The sequence below is a fragment of the Gambusia affinis genome, linkage group LG15 (genome assembly GCF_019740435.1).
Source record: "Gambusia affinis linkage group LG15, SWU_Gaff_1.0, whole genome shotgun sequence".
Taxonomy (NCBI): domain Eukaryota; kingdom Metazoa; phylum Chordata; class Actinopteri; order Cyprinodontiformes; family Poeciliidae; genus Gambusia; species Gambusia affinis.
The window spans coordinates 2,645,305-2,665,673 of record NC_057882.1 but is presented as its reverse complement, the minus strand read 5'-3'; the positions used below and the strand labels follow the sequence as shown (position 1 = coordinate 2,665,673).

General features: G+C 37.1%; 1 protein-coding gene across 1 annotated transcript in view; it reads right to left on the bottom strand.

The window, feature by feature from the left end:
- LOC122844722 (polypeptide N-acetylgalactosaminyltransferase 10-like) overlaps nt 1-13,529 on the bottom strand; it is a 112,852-nt gene extending 99,323 nt beyond the window's left edge. The window contains exon 1 of the mRNA XM_044140440.1: nt 13,224-13,529. Coding sequence (XP_043996375.1) covers nt 13,224-13,382 — 159 coding nt within the window. The 5' untranslated portion in view covers nt 13,383-13,529. The remainder of the gene's footprint in view (nt 1-13,223) is intronic.
- Between the last annotated feature and the right edge of the window lie 6,840 nt (nt 13,530-20,369).

Here is a 20,369-nt window from a genome sequence, read left to right as displayed (position 1 = left end):
AGCTCTAATTGCTCTTAAACCCTCAGGATATAAAGTGCTGATGTGCTTTCCTTAATTGCAGACATCCTCCCTTTCCCCACACTTGTTTGCTGCCATATGAAGAAATTCATAACAGATTGAAACGGCAACCAATTCCACAATGTGCCTTAAGGACACCAATTTTGTAGGGCACATGTGTGGTGCAATCCACAAGAAGCATTTTGCTAGGGCAGCCTGAATCCATTCAATTTCAATTTGGATTCATATTTCCTGTAGGCGCAGCCTCGAGGTCCCACGGTGTTCTGAAATCACTGCTTGCCATTGGCTTGAAATATCACTCACTTTCTGCTATATGATGTCAATAGAGCGGAAAGGAGAAATTTTTCAGAGGACTCCAGGCTAAAATCTTATTCAACTTTAATGTTTATCAGAATAGCAACAGACAGGAAACAGTTAGCTGCAGGTCAAACGCTCTAACACTGCCGAGGAAAAGCAGAGAGCGCTTTATAAGGCAGTTGTACCAAGTCGTCAGAATCTGGGACATTCAGATGACTATGTTGAGTTGGCCCAGTTCCTGGAGTTTAGCTGTAGAGATGTGAGAAATATCACCTCCTGTTTCACACATTTTTTATTGATTCAACTTTTACTCTACAAACCCACTCACTCAAACAACAAGTTGTGGCCCCATGGTTGAATAATTACAAGAGAAAACATAGAATCAACCCCATGCTGAGGCAAAAGTCACTATACTCTGAATCCTGATTTGGTTTTAATGAAATGCGTGAGGAAAGATTTCTGTAATATATGAAACTCTCCTAACCCTTTTAATAGCCTGTTTATAAAGTAACCACCTGGAATTTCAAGTGTTCCGTGAAAAAAGGTTTTTAACCTATTAGGTAAGTCATTCTGCTGTGTTAGACAAATAACTGTATCAGGCCCTTATGAGCTCAATGATTAGTATGCTGGCAATCCACAGCGGGCCTTGACATTATAAATCTGTTTTAATGTCAGAGATAGTGAGTCAGTCAGAAGACGACAGACATTAGAGGATTTTGCTCATTGGCTTACTGTACCATTCTCATTTATAACTTTTAGATTGATGTTGAACTGACAGGATAATAAGAAAGGAAAATGTTTTTTTATGTCCTTATCATCTAACTGAGATATTTAACCCCGGTGCAACATTTAACAACCACCTCCTTTACCTCTGCCTTGATGTGTTGTCTTTGCTTGTTTCCTATAGAGCAATAAATATCATTTATGGTAAACAAATATAATGAATAGCAGATACAATAGAGAATTTTGTAACGTTTTCTGTTAGTTTGCAAAGGGGTTCCAACGCTAGAAGCTAATGTTGTTTGAGCTGCCCCTGCACTACAAGACCACCTGACCTCATGCAAATCTGATGTCATCTGTCCACCTGGTTAAATATTATATTAGCACGAAAAAGGCAAGTTCATAACACTTGGAATACTTTAGCCAACAATTACTGTCATATACACACTGGTGAAGATTTGCTATTTATTGTGCAGGCATAATGTCACCTCTGTAAAACTGCCCTGTAGTAAGCTAGGTTTTACTGTAACAGCAACAATAGTCCATAAAGACCATTTTGTTAAATCAAAGTCTGGGACTTACTTAAAGGCATATTTAAAACTCAACACACTGGAAACTTTACCTATTACGTTGGAGGGCATGTGTCAGTAAGACTCATAAGGTAAGACTCAACTCCTCTACTAAGAGCATGTCATGGAAAAACTTCAAATGACTTTGGTACATACTTTAGCAAATAAACATGCTCACTTAATCAAACCAGAGAAATATTTCTCAATAAAATAAAATAACTGATGCAAACAAACATTATTTGACATCTCCAACTAAGGCTGGTTGATACCACTAGGGCTAAAAAAAAAAGCTTACAAAAATTAAGTGACTGAAAAATCTTACATTTTATACAGTGGGATTCTATAATGGTTAGCATTACAAATCCACTGCATTAGGAGTTTCCCCTTTCATAATGTTTGCTGCACACAAACCTCCCGAGGGTCTGCTCATTAATAAGACCAAAGTTGCCACTGGCTGACCTTCTACAACATGCAGACATGCATCTCAGTGCATGAGCCCAGGATTTTAATGTGTGTGTCCTGCAGTGATAAATGAACACTAATCTCTGTGTTTGTGTGTTTCTCATAACTGCAGCCTCCCATGGACAAAAGCTGGTAGGATTCCTATGTCTCCACAACTGGCCTCTGAATCTCAGCCAATTTGTTTCTCAAGAGTACGCTTTATCTTGTGGACTTTTGTCAGGGCTGATCAAATCTACTCAGGAAGAAAATCCTCCAGCAAGATGGACCAACATGTTGCCATCTCCCCTTGAGCTCAGGAAATGCATGGAGTTGAATTAAATCCTTTTTGTTAATTCTCTTTTTTGTTGTTTTTAATTGTTTTTCTGTAATTTTATTCCCTTCAAACAGCAGCAGATAAAATTGGTTCAATATCTCAAGCTATAAAACTTTATTTTTATCAATAAAAATATGTTATACAATTTATATAGTTTTTTTCTAACATGAAAATTTTTTGCACTTTTGGACTTCATCTAAAACTGATCGGTCTGAACAGCATCTCTTCTGCCTAAGATGCACAAATGCAATACCTAATTAATGGTTTCCATAATTCATGATAGTTTCATCTACAACTGCTTCATTCCAAGGTAATCGGTTTTCTTTCATTTAAAGGAAGAAGAGGGTAGCTTTATGTTATCCTAAACAGGGCCGCCATTAATGTTTATTCTGGGATCTGTTGATTATTATTTCATAATAAACCTCAAAAACCTACTCATAACAAACTGTTCTGTCTTCAAGAAAAAAAAGTCATTACACCAACCAGTGATTTTAATAGAAAGTGTGGTAATGCACATGATAAAATGAAAGAGGTTCATTGACAAATTATCAATGCCTCTTTTTCACATTTTATTACATTACAACGAAAAATCTGAAGTGTATTTTATTGGAATTTTATGTGAAAGGACATAAGGTAGCAATCTGGAAAAAAAATACACAAAAAAATAATGTTTTACATTTTTTACAAGTCCAAATCAGAAAACTGTTTTGTGTGTTTTCAACTCCACTGAGTGAATATTTTTTTATCCATTTCAGGCATGCCTTTATCAGTTTTGCACATCTAAAGACTGAAATGTTTTACAATTCTTAAAACACATTACACAGAGCATATTAGCAAGTAGATTCAAAGTTTAACCAGTACAACGTCTTCCACATGGTTCCACACTAATCTGACACATCGAATATCTACAAAATACTTAAACATTTGTCTGGAGATTAACTGTAAAAAGAATCAAACGTAAAAATATAATCCAATCCAATTCCATGGGAAATGAGGACAAATTGGATGTGATTGATTCTATCTTGCCAATGCCAAGGACCAAAGCCTGAACTTTTCATGTGGAATCAGGGATGAGCTCTCTCTGGAAACCAGTTTAACGTTCTTCCAAACCGCTTTTGTAACCGATTGTATGGAGCGTTTCTTGAGAGAACTATAAGTACAGATTAACTCGCACTGACACAGAAGATGTGGTTCTTCAAAGCCCTGATAATACCAACGAAAATGGGTACTGATTTTAAAGAAAGTCAAAAGTCGACAAACTCACAGCTGTTCTCTCACTCCCTGCGCAAATGACCCAAAAATAATTTACCACTGGCTACTGTAATGAATACAAATAATTTCTGGTAATATTTCAACAGCAGCAGAGACTACACTCTCATTTTTCTAAATAAATGCTGTTTAATGTTTAACAATTTGACATTTGTATTTTATTACTGAGGTATTTTTCTTAAGCATCTCATACAGAGAAGGATTTACTAAAAACACTCTTAGACTACCTGAAAATTTCAGACTCTCTCCCCCTGCAGGATGGGAAAAGCTTGTTGAGTCAATCAGACAGCTAGCTGAGCAGCACAGCAGGTAGCAGGTCAAAACAGGCAGCCTCCTTTCACTTTTACTCTCTGCTCTCATCTTTTCAAACCTGCACTTAACCTGAGCGTCTGGAGCAGTCAGGACGAGGCTGAAGCCAAGCCTCCTCCGCTTCCACAGCCTGCCTCATAATGAGGGAGACGACGAAATGTGCAAATGACCTTTCCATCACTGTCACAGCGGGGATGCTTTGAGACAGGTCTTGTTTCCCGGTGCACCATGGAACACTCACTCAACAACCATATGCATGAGAGAATTTCAATCAGTTTACATTGACTTTAGGTTTGAGATATAGCATTTACATCCTACAGGACAGAGGCCAACAACTCATGCCATCTTGAACATTTAATTTCACTCCAAAATCCATTTAAAAATAGTTGCATGAATTGTCCATGTTCATCTTTAAAACAATCTCTGAAGAATATTCTGGCATCCAGTATTCCTGATTCTGGACTGTCTAATTATCCTCAGTCCTCTGGAGCCGAGTCTGGCTGTTGATCACTAAACATCCTCCAGAGCACTCTAGCAACAGTTCACGTCATTTTAACTGAGATCCTTCAAACTCTGTTTATTCTCGTTACTTAAGGTGCTCCCAAAGGTTCTGCCCTGGGGCCTCTGAAGTATTTATCATCCACCTCCAGCCATTTTCCATCCATCCACTTGTCCCTACTGGGGTCAGGACAGGTGCTGGTGCCTATATCCAGCGGTCAGCGGGTGGTACTCACCCTGGACAGGTCATGAGTACCACCACAAGGCATAGCCATTTTTCGTAACTTCAATTTTTTTTTTCCATTATATGAGGATGACACATCATATCTTGACAATTTTCACATTGGAGTTAAAATAATAAATTAGTATAATTGCATTATTTTGGCTGGTTCAGATCAAATTAAACACAGTGGGGTCTTTTTGAGTAAGTCTTCCGTAATTAACAGTTTTCTGTTTGCAGAATAAGTATGTGGCTCCTTGGCAACAACTGTGTTTTGTGTTGCAACGGAGAACACAGATGTAGTGCGCAAACATTTAGAGAAGCAAAACTTCACCTGAAGTGGATACAGTAAGAAAAAATATACCGATGCAGCACAAAGAATTTGGAAATGAAAAAAAGACTAGAAGACTTTAATACAAGGTAGGAATATTTACAATTTAGCAGAGGTCATGCAAACTCCACACTGGTCAGGAATCAAAGATCTTCCTGCTGCCAGGCAACAATGCTACCAACAGCTCCACTGTGCAGCTAAATTATCAGTCTTGTATATAATAATACAACAAATTACAGCATACAACAATCAAGGACTGGAGCAATTTCCAACTGAAGAGATGTTTTTGAAGACAATTTCTTTAAATTTTACAGTGAAAAAAAAAATAAAATAAAAAAATTCAACAATTAGAAGAACTCCTAATTCTTCTAATTGTCCTTTCAAACCGCTATCTCTTTCTTTTACACTGACTTGTTGTGTTAGACCATGGGGTTTAGAGCCATATGTTACTCTGTCCCCAACTTTTTGGAACTCTGCCTTTATCACTGGATTATTTTCAAATCTATTTTTTATTCCACCCCATACAGTTGTGTTCAAAATAATAGCACTCCAACACCATTTTTAATGGAAATTATATTTCTACATGACAAATAATCTAATAGATGTAGCAGAGTAGTATAAAACCAACAACCCCAGCAGTTATAACATGCAGGCTGATGATTCTGAGTAAATTAATCATCAACAGAAAAGAGCCTTTTCAAAAATAATAGCTGTGTGGAGTTCAATCAGTGAAGCCATTTATTTTGTGAAAATGTGTTAAGTAAGGGGCCCTTATTTAAGGGTGAAGGCAGCGAATGTTGCTGTTATAGTGCATTCCTCCAAAAATCTGAATACAGTCAGCTGTTCAGAACGTTACTCAGGAGAAAATCGTTCTTTGATTAAAAAGTTTATAGGAGAGTGTACAAAGTGGATAAAATGATAGGCTGTTCACCTGAAATTATCTTAAATGCTTGAAAATGAAAACCCAAACCGGACAGACATGGAAGAAAACAAAACTTCCTATTTCAATGGATGTGAGGAATAATCAAAAAATAAATTTTAAAAAGTACAGAAAATAATAGGCACATTTCTACCATATATATATATATATATATATATATAGTGCTGCTTGAAAGTTTGTGAACTGGTTGAGTAGTTTAGATTTTTCTTTTTTTAACCATGATTTTCTTATTTTCTCATTACCAGTTTTTGTATACGATATGTCAGGTTTATGTTCATCGATTCTATTTGCTTGTTTTGAGGGAAATGTGTAGACTAAATGAAACATGGAATCAGAGCATCTGCAAAAGTAAATGAACCACAGCTGCACTGGTAAAGATAATCAGGTAAAAGATTCAGGTGAAACACATGTGAGTGCTCGAGTAATCAATTAAGCAGACCAATCAAATGAGATGTCTTTGGGAAAAGTTTTGAGGTGCACTGGTTAAAAGGGGAGGAAAGCAACCAATCCACTGTTGTGTGAAGGCATAAAGACCAGATCAACAATGCCGAGAGGAAAAGCGACATCTGAGAACATCAGGAAGAAGGTGGTGACCGCCCATCAGTCTGGGGAAAGCTATGAGACCATCTCCAAAAGATTCCAGCTTCATCCATCCACTGTGAGACAAATCATTTACAAATGGAGGGCACTAGGCATCACCACAACTCTGCCTAGAAGTGGACAGCTGTCAAAACTCACACAAAGAAGCACCAGAAAAATAATAATTCAGGTAAAGGCCAACCCACGCATCACCTCCAGAGAGTTGCAGACTCTCTGTCAGCGTCTGGGATAAATGTACATGCGTCTACAATCAGGTGAAATATCAATAGACATGGCATTCATGGGAGAGTTGCTAGAAGGAAGCCTCTGCTCTCAAGAAAGAACAAAGCCACTTGTTTAAACTTTGCAAAAGAGCACTTGGACAAACCAGAGTCTTTCTGGAAGTCCATTCTCTGGACCGATGAGTCCAAAATTGAATTATTTGGCCACAATCACAGGCACTATGTTTGGAGAGAAGTAAACACTGCATTTAAAGAGACGATCCTCCTCCCAACAGTGAAGCATGGTGGTGGAAATGTGAAAGTCTGGGCCTGCTTTTCTGCCTCCAGACCTGGACGACTCCATATAATACAGGGAACCATCAAGCCCCAGAACTATCAACAAATTCTTGACCAGAGTCAGTCAGGGAGTTGAAGCTGGGACGGAAATGGATTATGCAACAAGACAACGACCCAAAGCATTCCAGGAAAAGTACCAAAGTATGGCTTAAGAGAAAGAAAATTCGCACACTCTGGATTGGCCCAGTCAAAGTCCGGATCTCAATCCCATAGAAATGCTGTGGCAAGATCTGAAACGGGCAGTACATGCCAGATGTCCCTCCAACCTCACTCAACTGGTAGAGTTCTGCAAGGAGAAGATAAAAATCAAAAAAGCAGATGTGAGACACTCGTTTGTGGTTAAAGAAGTTTAGTTGAAGTAATGGCTGCAAAAGAAGGTGCCACAAGGTATAACTGAAAGAGTTCACATACTTTTGCCCTTAGCAGATTTTCTGTTTTTTGACAGATAAAATGCTTTTGTTGAATAAATAATGAAAACGTATAGTTTTTCTTTGTTTCCCCTATTTGGAAGGTCTGCTTTACAATTTGTGATTTTGATGTTCATTTCACATGATTTTTCTTCAGAAAACAATGACAATGTTTGGGTGGTTCACAAATTTTCAAGCAGCACTGTCTATGTATATATATATATATATATATATATATATATATATATATATATATATATATATATATATTTATATATATATATATATATATATATATATATATATATATATATATATATATATATATATACACACACACACGTGCTGCTGAAGAGAAAGCTGAGCTGTTGAACCGAGTGTCTAAACAATGACCTCAAACACACCAAAAAGTGAGCAGCATCTTGCTGCCAGTCAAATCCTCTGACACTAAAGCAATAGAAAACCTATGGGGTGAATCCATGCATGCTGTTTCTGAAACAAAGCAAAGAAGGGGAATTGAGAAATGTAGTCCAGTCACATCCTTGGCTGGACTACCTGAAACCCTTGCCCAAGCAGACGTGAAAGCAACTGCGGAGGAAATTATGCAAAGCAGTGGGAATGAAGCAACAGGACGACAAGATGGGAAAACATGGTTGAACCGAAAGACCAGAACTAAGATTTAGAAAGCCGAGCCACACCACATTAAATTCCTCATCCAGGTGATTATGATGTGCATCTAAGTTCAGATACACTGCACGAAGGGAATCACTGAATTACCTGCCCTTGGAGAAGGACAATGTCAGTGTCAAATTGTGTTGCCAAAAGTTGGTGAACTCCATGCAGAAGCAGCAATAGCTGACTCAAAGGGAAGTTGAACTTTGTGTGTATGGGTTGGTAAAAACAAAATTCATTCGTTTGAAAAGTACCACTGTTAATAAAACAACAAAATGCTTTCATGTACACCAAATTAAAAAAATATTATGCTTCGACTAGTAATAGGAATGCATTTTCAAGTAAGAAAATAAAAGCTATTCACTTTTAAACATACATTGCCAGCTGTTTGGACATAACCTTACTAAACAGTAACCTTTAGTGTTTTACAAGCTGTCCATAAATGAAATGCATAAATTATTTCTACAACTGATTTGATGTGACACATTGTCTGCATCTAAGCTTGAGCATCAGGAGACTTTGACCAAATAGCTGCACAATCATTTCTGATGTCTAAAACAAGCTTTGCTGAATTCATTAAATCTTTAAATTCTTCTGTGCTGCTGGCAACAATTGGCCTCATTCTATTTTTTTTTTCACATATCAGCCCATCGCTCCCTTATCAAACAGTTCTGGAGGCTGACAGCAGTTATCTCACCGCTTGCTAATATGTACGAGGCTTTTCCTGCTGCAGTGAAGTTTTTTTGTTTTTTTTGTTTTTTGTTTTATCTCCATTTATGGCATCCTGCTGTCATTTAAGATTTCAAATATGAAGCGAAAAAAAAAAGTAACCAGGTAGGAAAGTTTTGCTGGGTCAGCAGGTTGTCTTATCCCCACAATTCCTTTTTATCTGCTGATAAGACATCAAAGAAACCATTTTGTAATTTCAGTAGAATGTGTTTTTCAGGTCGGAAATGTCCTGATAATGAATGTTTGTATTTACAGAAGGTCAGTTTCACAGTTACTCTACCTAAAAAGGTTTGCACACAAAAACTGAACTCTAATCCGAATTGGGTCATTTTTACTCGTTCTCAGGTCACTGAAGTTGCTGAATTTGTTGCAGAACTAAATTAGACACACATACCATTCATGAAAGCCTACATTCAGCACATTTAGCCTCATTTGAATTGGAGAAGCTGTTCTTCTCTGCCAAAGGGCTGTTGTTTATTAAGGGGCTCTAACTCCCAAATAACCATCCCCCTCACCAAAAAAAGAAAAGAAAAACAAAATTTTTGGAGTGTAGAGTAACAACTATCCAACATTGTCTCTTAATATTTTTTAGCTGTTGAAAACTTTTAATAAATTATGTGCAAGTCAAGAACAAACAACAACATCGAAAACATAAAAGAGAAAATGTGAGGAGACTTTTTTTTTTCTTTGCAAAGATAGAGAAAGTAGATGGAGCTTTGGTAGGGCTGCACAATATCACAAATACGTCATTATCAGACCATCAGTATATGCAACATTAATCAAGCAAAAGTACTGCTTAGAGTGCAACGTTTGTGGCTTGTCCCTTCGACAATATATTGATTGGAATTTTCCTCACAATATCATTGAGTGCAATATTGTAATTGCAAAGGATAGTTTTGGATGGAATATTTGGTAGGTATTATATTTCAAGTACTAGGCATTTAAACTGCACATTGATAATATATTTGGCCATTTGGATCAGTGCCCACAAAGAATATCTTCAGTAGCAGACATGCTGAAGCTTATGAAGAGTTATGGGTGCCAGTGAATAATGGCAAAGAAAGAAAGGTGTCCAGAGAATAATACAGTATTCACGGGAATTAGAGACCACGGCTACCTGCAAATAGCTAAAATGTGCAAATACTTTAGAAAGAGCAGAGAGGAAAATGTTATACATTTAATAATTATATTGACATTACATGATCAGTCAGCATTGTACTACTATAGAAACAGGAAGTACTCTGAAAAAAAGAAAATTATTGTAGATGCCACAAAAGACTTGAGACAAGGCAGGAGGTCAACTGTTGAAAAAAGAGAACAGCTCAGCCATGCAGCCAGAGCTACAAGAAAATGCCCATTTGAAACTGGCCCAGTCAAAGTCCAGACCTATGCTTTTGATCCAGTCTAACTGAGCTTCAACGATCTTCACAAAGAACAAATATAATTAAAAAAAAGTTTCCAACAGTTCAAAGTTGGTAAAGACTTATTTCAAAAGACTTGCAGCGATAGATTATTCCACAAAGTTTTGAGACAAAAAAAAAATCTCAGAATTTTGATTCTGTGCAGATCCTTTCCAGCAAACAAAAATTTGGAAACAAGAGATTCAGACATAAGTCAACGATTCAGTCACATTCATAACACTAAAGTAGATTCAGGACTTCCTTCTGAAGTACTCCAGTTCACATGTTCAAGTGTCCTTAGGGATTGTGTGTAGAAGATAAAAGACCTATCAGAGTAACATATGGCTGGATATAATGATCTGAATATGTCAACTCCCCCTTTTGCAAAGCAGAAGATGGAGAACACACCTTACAATGACTGAATGCTCCTTAAGAGTTTTCCCAGCTTTCCAACAAATATCTCAGATGTGATCATCAGCTGTCTCTAGATCCATAAAAAACACATGGATCAGTCAAATAAAAGTCCATGAGCCTCTTAGCAGCTCTGTAAGGGTAAAGATTAGGCCTGTCGAGATGAACAATAAATCAATTAATCGCACAATAAATTAAAACTATCGACGTCATTTTAATTATCTGCATTATCGTCTCTTACAGCCTTTTTCTCTTTCTGTTGATGAGACTGAATGAAAAAAGGCTCAACTCCAGTGCTCTCCACTGACCCTCCCTTCCTCATATCCTTAGTGTAATGCCAAGCGCATACTACATGATCTTAGAGTGTTGGTCGATTGTCGGCCCGTTTTCAAAACCTGAGAGACCATACATTAGCCGACAGAAATCCTAGGTATAACAGTTCAATCATGTGGTGTCCAACAATGGGCACCAAATAATGGCTACAAGTCCAGTTAACTCATTTTAAAACCAGGCATTAACCAATGCTTTACTACAATCTACCTGCAATGCATGTGGCTCTAGTGTCAGCAAGTCCTGACTGAATGAAAATCATTAGAACCTATTTATGTCACGTTAGAGAAGAACAGCTGAAAAGTTACCAGGTTCATCAACTGCGGTAGCAACTTGCTCCAACTCCTCCCCTCTTCATTTCTATATTCTTTGTGCAAAATATTGAATAAACATTAATGTTGTTTCCACATTAAAACAATAATAAAAATATATTCTCAGTCTCCATTAACAAAAATTGTGTTAATGGCACAACCTGCTGGACTTCGGATTGCGCCTTGTCAGCTGTTTGGGATTCACCTCTGTAATTTCCTCTCAGAAAGCAAGGAGGAGAATCTACGCTTTCTGATTGACTACCTGTCACATTCAACAGGCTACGTTAAGCTCCCAGTTGGGGAAAACCCCTGATTTAGATCAGAGCAGCCACAACGATCTACCGTAACACACCACACACTACAGAATTATCGGTTACGAAATCGAAAGCAACAATCTTAGAACAGCCAAAGTTATAAGATTGTCCAAATGGAAAATTGAAGCAAAAAATTGTATAGTGTGAACTATTGCATCAGGTAGTCGGATGTGCCCATCTTCTGTTTAAATCTAGTGATTACTGAAGGGCAATATAGTATTGACTTCATAATCTGTACTGTCTTGGTTGTATGCATATATTTACACTTTGGCTTTATGTTGTTTAGTTTTTAATTCAAGTAAATTTTTTGTTAATAGAGACAGAGAATACATTTTATTATTGTTTTTGGCTGTTTTGCTTATTTTGTTTATCAGTTCCAGTGTTAAATGTTCTTTTGAAAATAAAGTGTATCTATCTTTGGCAGGAAATCGCATGCATTATTATGTCATTTCCATTAAATCAGTGTAAAAAGGTATTCAAACAAAATTATAGTTTATGGCAATAATTTTTGAGATAATTAATCGCTCAGCAAAATTTGTTATTGGGACAGGCCTAGTAAAAATCTTAACTTTTGCTCAAAAGCGTGTTGCCTTTCAACTGTTATCCACCCATCTTCTGTACTCCTTGTCCATCACAGGCCAGCATAGAGAGACCCAGGACCGACATCCATGAACACACACACACCTAAGGGCAATTTAGAGAGACCAATTTATTATCACTATGTGCAATATTAATATCCCAAAGGACTTCTTAGAATGCAACAATTATTGGCTATCATTTTCTAAGTGCCATGAATTCCCACCTTGTAAGCCATTCAGCCTGTTGCATACACTCCCACTGCACCTGATAGAGGATAATGCCAAAGGGCTCAAAGACTGAGGAAACACGAGTTAGAAAGAAACAATTTTTGCTATGCAGATGGTTTGTTTTTGAAAACTGGAGAAAAATATGAGGACGTTATGAGCCACAAGTCCCTGAGTTATTGCAATACTTTTAACCCGTGGCTACGTTAAGCATGTTCCTTAATTTTAATATTCAACGGCTATGTTTTTATATCTTTCTTACAGTTCTTAAGTGAATGAAAGTATGCTATTTACTGTAACCTGTAAACGCACCACACTGTTTTACGTTTTTGACAACTTCCTGAAGTCAATGTTATTGTAACTTCTGTGACATCTGGCTCCGGGTGAAGTACGTGGCTCCGCTGCTTAACCTGGACGTAAAACTGACGTTTAAACACAAATAAAAACACGCTTCGTGTTTTTTTTTTTTTGTTTTTTTTTTGTTTGTTTGTTTGTTTGTTTTTTAACCAAAACAATAGTCACAGTGGAGGAATGAAGTAAAAGTTCCTGCAGCTCAGACCGCTCAGAGCTGCAGGGGAAGGAGTACCGGGCGGGGGGAGATTGTGTTGCGCTGAATCTCTGCCTCCACACTGAAGAAGTGCAGCCAAACTCATACATTTGAAGTGTTATAACGGTCAACCGTTCACGTCTTTACACAAACGGGCGAGAGAACAGTAGGCAACCGAAGCCGAACGGTGCCGTACCTGAATCGCAGGAATGCCGCCCGGACCGTCCACCGTGTCGGGCGAGTTGTCGAACACTCGGTCCCTGTACAGCGACCATAGACCGACGTTAGGGAGGAATAAGAGAGCCGCTATGAGCAGCCCGGCGAACTGCAGCAGCCTCTTTTCCTTTCGTCTCATGTCTGTTGTGGGAGAAGGAAAAAACAACAGGCGTCTAAAGCGACGAGCCCCCAAAATCTCGCTTCTTTTCCCGAAGCGCAGACAAGTTTCACTCCGAGTGTTGGAACGGACACCGGCTTGTGTGACGCTGTTGAATCTCAGAGCTCCGCCGCTAGGGGGCGCTCAGCTTTTTGAAGCAAAACTGGGAGGAGGAAGCAAAAGTCGGATACGACTGTTTACTTAAGGTTATTCGTGAACTTGATTGGGAAAACTTTATGTTACACAATTATAATCGCAACAGCAAACCAATTTACAACTGGGAATTTTAGTTTCTATATCTATCTTCACCGCAACTGTAAATATGAGCATAATAAAATTGATCATTTACCAGGTTTAATCATTTCAATCCATCTTTTTTAGTACAAGAATGCACTATAGATTCCACCCTGCTATTATATATTAAACTAAAATGAAGCCAATGTGATGCTGTTTTGTCCAATGCATTGTATTAACTGATCACCAGCAAGTGACCACCGCTATAAAATTAAGAGATTATGTCGTTTACTGCTCCGGAGTATTGTGTTTTAACCCAGTGCCAAGATGGAAATACATCAGCAGTCACTTCCATTCAGTTTTATAGTCACAATTAATTATTCTGTTTCAATTAAATGTGAATTTTAGCATACAATTATTTGATTCCATTTTTTTCCATTATTGAACTTGTTTAAGACTTATTAAAATTTGTATTTCTGAAAATTTTGATATCTACATTCAATAAAGTAGAATACTCTTGAATAATCCTATATTTTGGGGGTTATCACATTAACATAAGAATATCATGTACTTTTAACTAAATAATTTCATGTTTCAAACAAAAACGTGATACAATCATGTTGGACAAACAAGAAATTCAACAACTTAACATTTATGAAATTTAATCATGTTGAGATAACATGAGTCATTATAGTCAGACTGATCTTGTGCTGAACAGACGAGTGATGTAACTTAAAAAAATGTCTTTGAATTAACATAATTAAATCATGGTAAGGATTTCCACACGATTAAAAAGCTTTCTTTCAGCATGAAACATGTTTGTTGAGCTAACTTAATTTTCATGAGTTGGATCAACTTAATAAGTAGTGTGAAGGTGTCACTGTAACATAAGTTAGTTTCTCAGGTGTGCTGTGGTGGCGCAGGGGTTTAGCACACTGCATGTTTGGAGGCCTGAGTTCTTGACGTGGATGTCGCTGGTTCGGCTGCCTTTGCTGCATGTCCTCGCCCTCTTTCCTGTCACTAGTACTGCAAAAACTGTATGGAGGAAAAAAAACACAGTTGGTTTCAACTATATTTGCATAAATTATTTGGGCTGGCTCTTTTAAATTACATTGGGTCCAACTATAGTAAATTAGTTGAATCAACCTTAATAAATTAAATTGAGCCAACACTTTTGTTTTAAATTGGAATAACCATAATATATTAAGTTGACCCAACACATTTGCTTTAAATAGGAGTAACAGAATTACATGGTGCTGAAATAAAGCAAAGTAATCAGGTGGAAATCCTTTCCATGATTTTTTCATTTTCATCCAAAGAGTTATTTTTTTCAGTGTAGAGGGCCGCATCCTGTATTATTCACAAGGTTATTATTGTGGCTTTATCTGTGTTTATTAAATAGCCTAAAAGCTTAAAAAGGCTTTTAGGCTTTTTCTTTAGACTGAATGTCTTTTCACATAAATCCCCCAAAAACTGCGTTGCAGAAATAAAGTACAACTGAGGTAACCAAAAACCAAACTCAAACAAGGATTTGGCTAATGCCATTTTGTAATCTGTGATATTATGCTGAGTTCTTAATTACTGGAATTATTGAGACATTGTGAAATATGAGCAAACAAACAAAGGCAAGTGGAAGAAACTAAAGAAGAGACTTTAACAAATACAGGTAGTCATCAACCAACAGAATGTGGAGACAAGTTATCAAATAACCAGACAGTTTTGTTGATCCAAAGAACAATCTTCCGTCAAATTAATATAGTGAATCAAAAATGGGGAAAATGAACATTTCGTGCAGAAGTTTCATGCCTGGAAAACCACCAAACACCTCCATAGATGAACATTATCTCAAAGGTTCAGTTTTCACTTCATTTACTCACTCATTTGTGTACTGAGCTGCACATCAATTCTGATGAAGCATGAAATTCAGATGACACACATGAAAATACACAATGACTATTCCTGGAACGTTTCAGCTGCTTAAATTAAAATCTCACATCAAAAGAAAGCCAATGGACACCAAAACGGAAAGATAATTTACTGAAGCAGCGTTGTTTAAAACATCACCATCTGTTCATCAAGATCCTGCATCTTCATGTACTCGGACAGCCAAGACTGTAGACGAAGGAGAGAAGACAATTGTGTGTGTGAGAGAAATCCCAGAACCCGTCAATAAAACTTTCTGAAGACACAAGAAATATTCTTACCTTGAGCTTAAGTCCTACACATTTGGAAAAGTCTGGAAAACATGGAATTTTATTTGCATGTTTTATTAATCTAAATTGGTATGAAAAAAGAAGATGAGTAAAGGAAAGGTTAGTCCCACAACTATCCAAACATTCTCATTAGTGTCTATTCTTTGTTTTCATTCTTTGTTATAAACTTTGAGTCTTTCCATCATTCCTCCTCCATTTCCTGTCCTCCTTTCCATTCGTCCTATCCTTCCTAACGCCCTAAATTCAGAAATTTAGCATCTTTTTATAATGTAAATTGAAATTTAAGACTGTGGACTCTGGAAAACTAAGTCTGGAAAATAATGCAATTTTTATCTGAAAAACATCTTGGAACTCTTGTATGTGAGTGAAGGATGAAAATCAAATCAAATCCACCATCTTCTCATCAGTGGGAGCTTTTGGGCTTCATCTGAACTATTCAAGGGAAACAAATGATGTGCTGCCATTACAAGTGTGTTTATTACATCTCTTTCCTAATGGTGATTTAAATAACTGTCTATTACACACACTGCTGCTGTTTCTGTGGACATAAAATAACTAAATGTTGCTGCTTCTGCAAGCATTTAAACATTCAATCTTTGAGCTGTGGCTGCTGTTGTTAGCAGACCTATTGATTCATTTTACTGCCTTTGTCTGTTTTCTGAGAACTGTGCGTCAGCCTGTGTTAGTGTGTGCTAGACTGTGAGTCCGTACATCCATCCTGGAGTCCAAGATTTAGACTTTTTTCCCCGCTTAGTTTTCCTTTTAGTGTTTGTGGTTACCTGTCGCGTTAAATAAAGGTCACAACTAGAGCAAAAAGTAAATTAGATAGTGAGCATCTCTTTGAAAACTGGAGAATACAAGGTTGTTGGGACAATGACAGGGTGTAAGGCCATATTTGTATATAATATAATTGGTCAACAAAAGATAGGGATAATTTGTACTTATGTTCCACCGAATAATCCATGAATACTAAACTGAAAGAAAGCCATTGCAGGTAATAAGAAAAGGGCTCAATTTGTAACCAACATACATTCCATTTAACCTCACTTCCTACACTTACAGACCCCTTTTATAAATGTTGGAAGAGAAAAGGTTTATTCTTACACTCATTATTGCAGTGAGCTCTACTTTGCTCTGTCATTGCACAGAATTGCACAAAATTTTGTGCAATTTTGTGTGTTTCCATCCTCTTGGATGGAAAATTGCACAAAATTTAGAAATGACAAAAATCAAATTGCTAAACGGAAAGGCAGCAATTTTGAACAAAAACTCATGTTTTTTTAATTAAAAGTTTATGTGCTGGGCTGAGGAGATTTTTTTTGCCGTATCAAAATAAATGTATTTCGCAAAATACATCTTTTTTTGCATCAAACGAGTTACATGATTCCACAACCGAAGCAGACAACTGCAAGTAGTAGGAGGATGACTTTTTTTTTTCTTTTTTTTGACAATGTGCAGCTAATTCCCCCACAACTCTCACAGCACACCATCTACAATTTCCCCAAAATGATACACACCCGTAACTGCTCCCAATTACAAGGGGCTTGTCGCGCCAACGCCAAGACCTCCACTGATGGCTGATGATGAGCTCTACCATGGCTGAAATATGAATATTTCTCATGTAACTGTTCATATCCGTAGCTGCCATAATTTTTAATGACTTATCTGTGAACAACCTTATTCTGGTGTGATTTAATTTAATTTCTTATTTAATGGAAACACCATGATTGCGAAATTGCTTTTTTTTTTTTTCAACATCAGTAGTATATTGGCAACAATTTGCTCACATATGTAATGGAAACGCAGCTAACGATTTTATAACTGATGGGAGTCAACCTTGTTCTTCATAACAATTCTCCCTAACTGTTAAAATTACACGCTGTTCTCGCAAAAAAAATAAAAATAAATAAAATATATATATATATATAAGGATCACCAAATTAAGTGATTACACAATTTTTCTGTACAAATATTTTCTGTTGTAGAGCAGTACAGCTGTTTGTAAAATGGAAGATAAACTTGCTTTACGTTCCATTTGTGGCTTTATAAACAGCACTATCCAGACTCAAACCATTAGAAATGTATTAGCACAGCTAGCACAGGAGCCTGGTTTTCACAAATCAATGGCTTTTGTTTATCTGGTTTGTGTGGGACCATCAAGACATTGTCTGCCAGAATGGACTGATGCTAACTAATTGCTCATCAGAGGGAGCTCACTGCCACAGTGAATGCCGGTAATAGGTTTCAGCTCGACAGATAATCATCGGTCTGCCACTGAGGGAATACCAGCATGCTAACAGAATGCTCCATTTGGATGCCCTGCAAATTATACAAATATTTTACCCCTTTTTTGTGCAACCTCTTCCAAATCCACACTAAACCTGTGATACAAACAGGAGAAGTTTTAAAGCAGGATGCTACTCAATCAACAGAAATCCCCTGCACGCTCTGAAGTTTAGGGTTAATCCATAATTCATATTGAAAGACGCTGAAAAGATTTACTTGTCACAACTCAGGCTGATACAGACGGGAGAAAGTCCTGACCGGGAAGCAAAAAAGCAAAGATTTCTACATCCTGACATCAACTTAGTTTGGTTCAGGGTTTTAGTCTTTCACCTCAGCAACCCTCACCTGAGTGCCTATAGTTAGAGAGGTCAACATCTTTGGTTTAGTCCTTCTAAGATTAGAGTTAGATAAAACAAACTCAGCGTAAACAGTCTTCACTCACTTCAAAACAAAAGCATGATTAGAAAACATCAGAATGTTGGCTTCTGGCACTTAAACGGTAAGGACAGGAGCGCCAAAACTGAACATTTCTTTACAGCTCAGTTTGTAAACATTGGTACATCTAGTCTGTTTTCAAAAATTCAACAAAAATCTCAATTTTAGTGCTTTGATAAGTATTTCAAACCTGAAATAAAAGTTATCCAGAATATAAAAAGGATTTGATGTTGCAAATCAATTTGAATACACTGTGAAACAGAATGGTTTTTAGTTTAAATATCTTTGTAGATTACAAATAATAAAAAAAGAACTTGTAAGAAATTAGTGACTTAAAACAAGCTCCTATATCTTGCTGAAAAGTTATTTTTAAGGTAGTTTTTATTTCAAGTGTACTAACATATTTGAAATAGAAACTAGCAATACTTGGTATGATTTTGTGTCTTTGCAGCGTATAATGTCATAACTGCCACATTTATTAGGCATAAATAAATTGTTTGGAGACTTTATTCACATATATAATTTTATTTCTTCCCTTTCCAATCATTGACAATGGCAAAAGAAAATGAAATATTTTTGACACTGTTTTGAAACACACTTTTTTGGAAATGTTGACAACCTTTAAGGAATCTCGATGCTGGGAGAGGATTTAATCTCTAGGATATGCAATCAGGCACTGTGGATTTGGGTTATGTCAGCTACGCTCACTGTAGCAACCGCTGACTTACGCTGCTAAAGAGCATCCCTGTTCTTCAGTGATTGTTTTCTCACACATGCAGCATTACATCAACTCTCCTAACATAAATAATTCAAGACCACCAGGAAGGACTGAAAAATATTTTGAACTCTGTTATATCTTCATACTCGTCAGTGCATTCTCGTGGCATTCCAATGGAGGGAGTTGGGATCCATCCACTTTGGAGGATGCTTTAGGAGAGACACAGGGCTCATTAGAGAAATATCTCACAGCTGGAGGAGGAAGTTGAAGAGATGTTGGCTGCTACCTTGTCAATCATATGTCTGATAAGCTGTAAAAGGTAAATAGATGGAGGTAAGTATCTGCTTATGTTCTAAGGTCCATATGAGCTACCTGAAACAGAACTTGATTTTGTTTTTCTTTAAAATGAGCAAATCACAATAGAAAAAAAGAGAATTCCCAAAAATCTGATTTAATCCAGTCTTATTGAGCTCTCCAACTAACATGTGTCTATAACATTTCCAGTCATCTGCTTTTAATCCTATTAAATTCCTGCAGCTCTCTCTGAAGGCTTGCATTTTGTGTTTGTAGATATTGTGTTTGTGTGCGTGTGTGTGTGTGTGTGTGTGCCTGCCAATCGAAACCCATATAAACACTGATGCATGTAAAACACACATCTGACACGTGGAGGTTGTGCTCTGTGCTGCACGGGTGACCGAACACAGTTTTATTTTAATCCCCTCATGTGGAGCATGATTTTCTCTTGCCGAGGAACCAATCAATGATAACCTCATGACTGACAGCTGCAGTGCAGTAAAATGCAAAGCGCCTCACTGACTCAGCATGTCAAGCATGTTCCTGGAAGCTGCAACATGACTGCAAGGGAATCTGTAATCTGTGCTGGCTTCACAGGAACTTTGTGAGCACTAAAGGAAAGTGTGAAAACTTTTTAACTTTCAGCGTGACTAAATAAAGATGTTTGTTCTGTGGAAATGTTTTGAAACAGTGTTTAGTCTTGTTAGTTTTGTTTTAAAACAGCAGAACTTTCAGGTTATATTTTTAAGTTTTTTTTTTTCTTTTCTATGTACTTTTCACTCTTAGCCA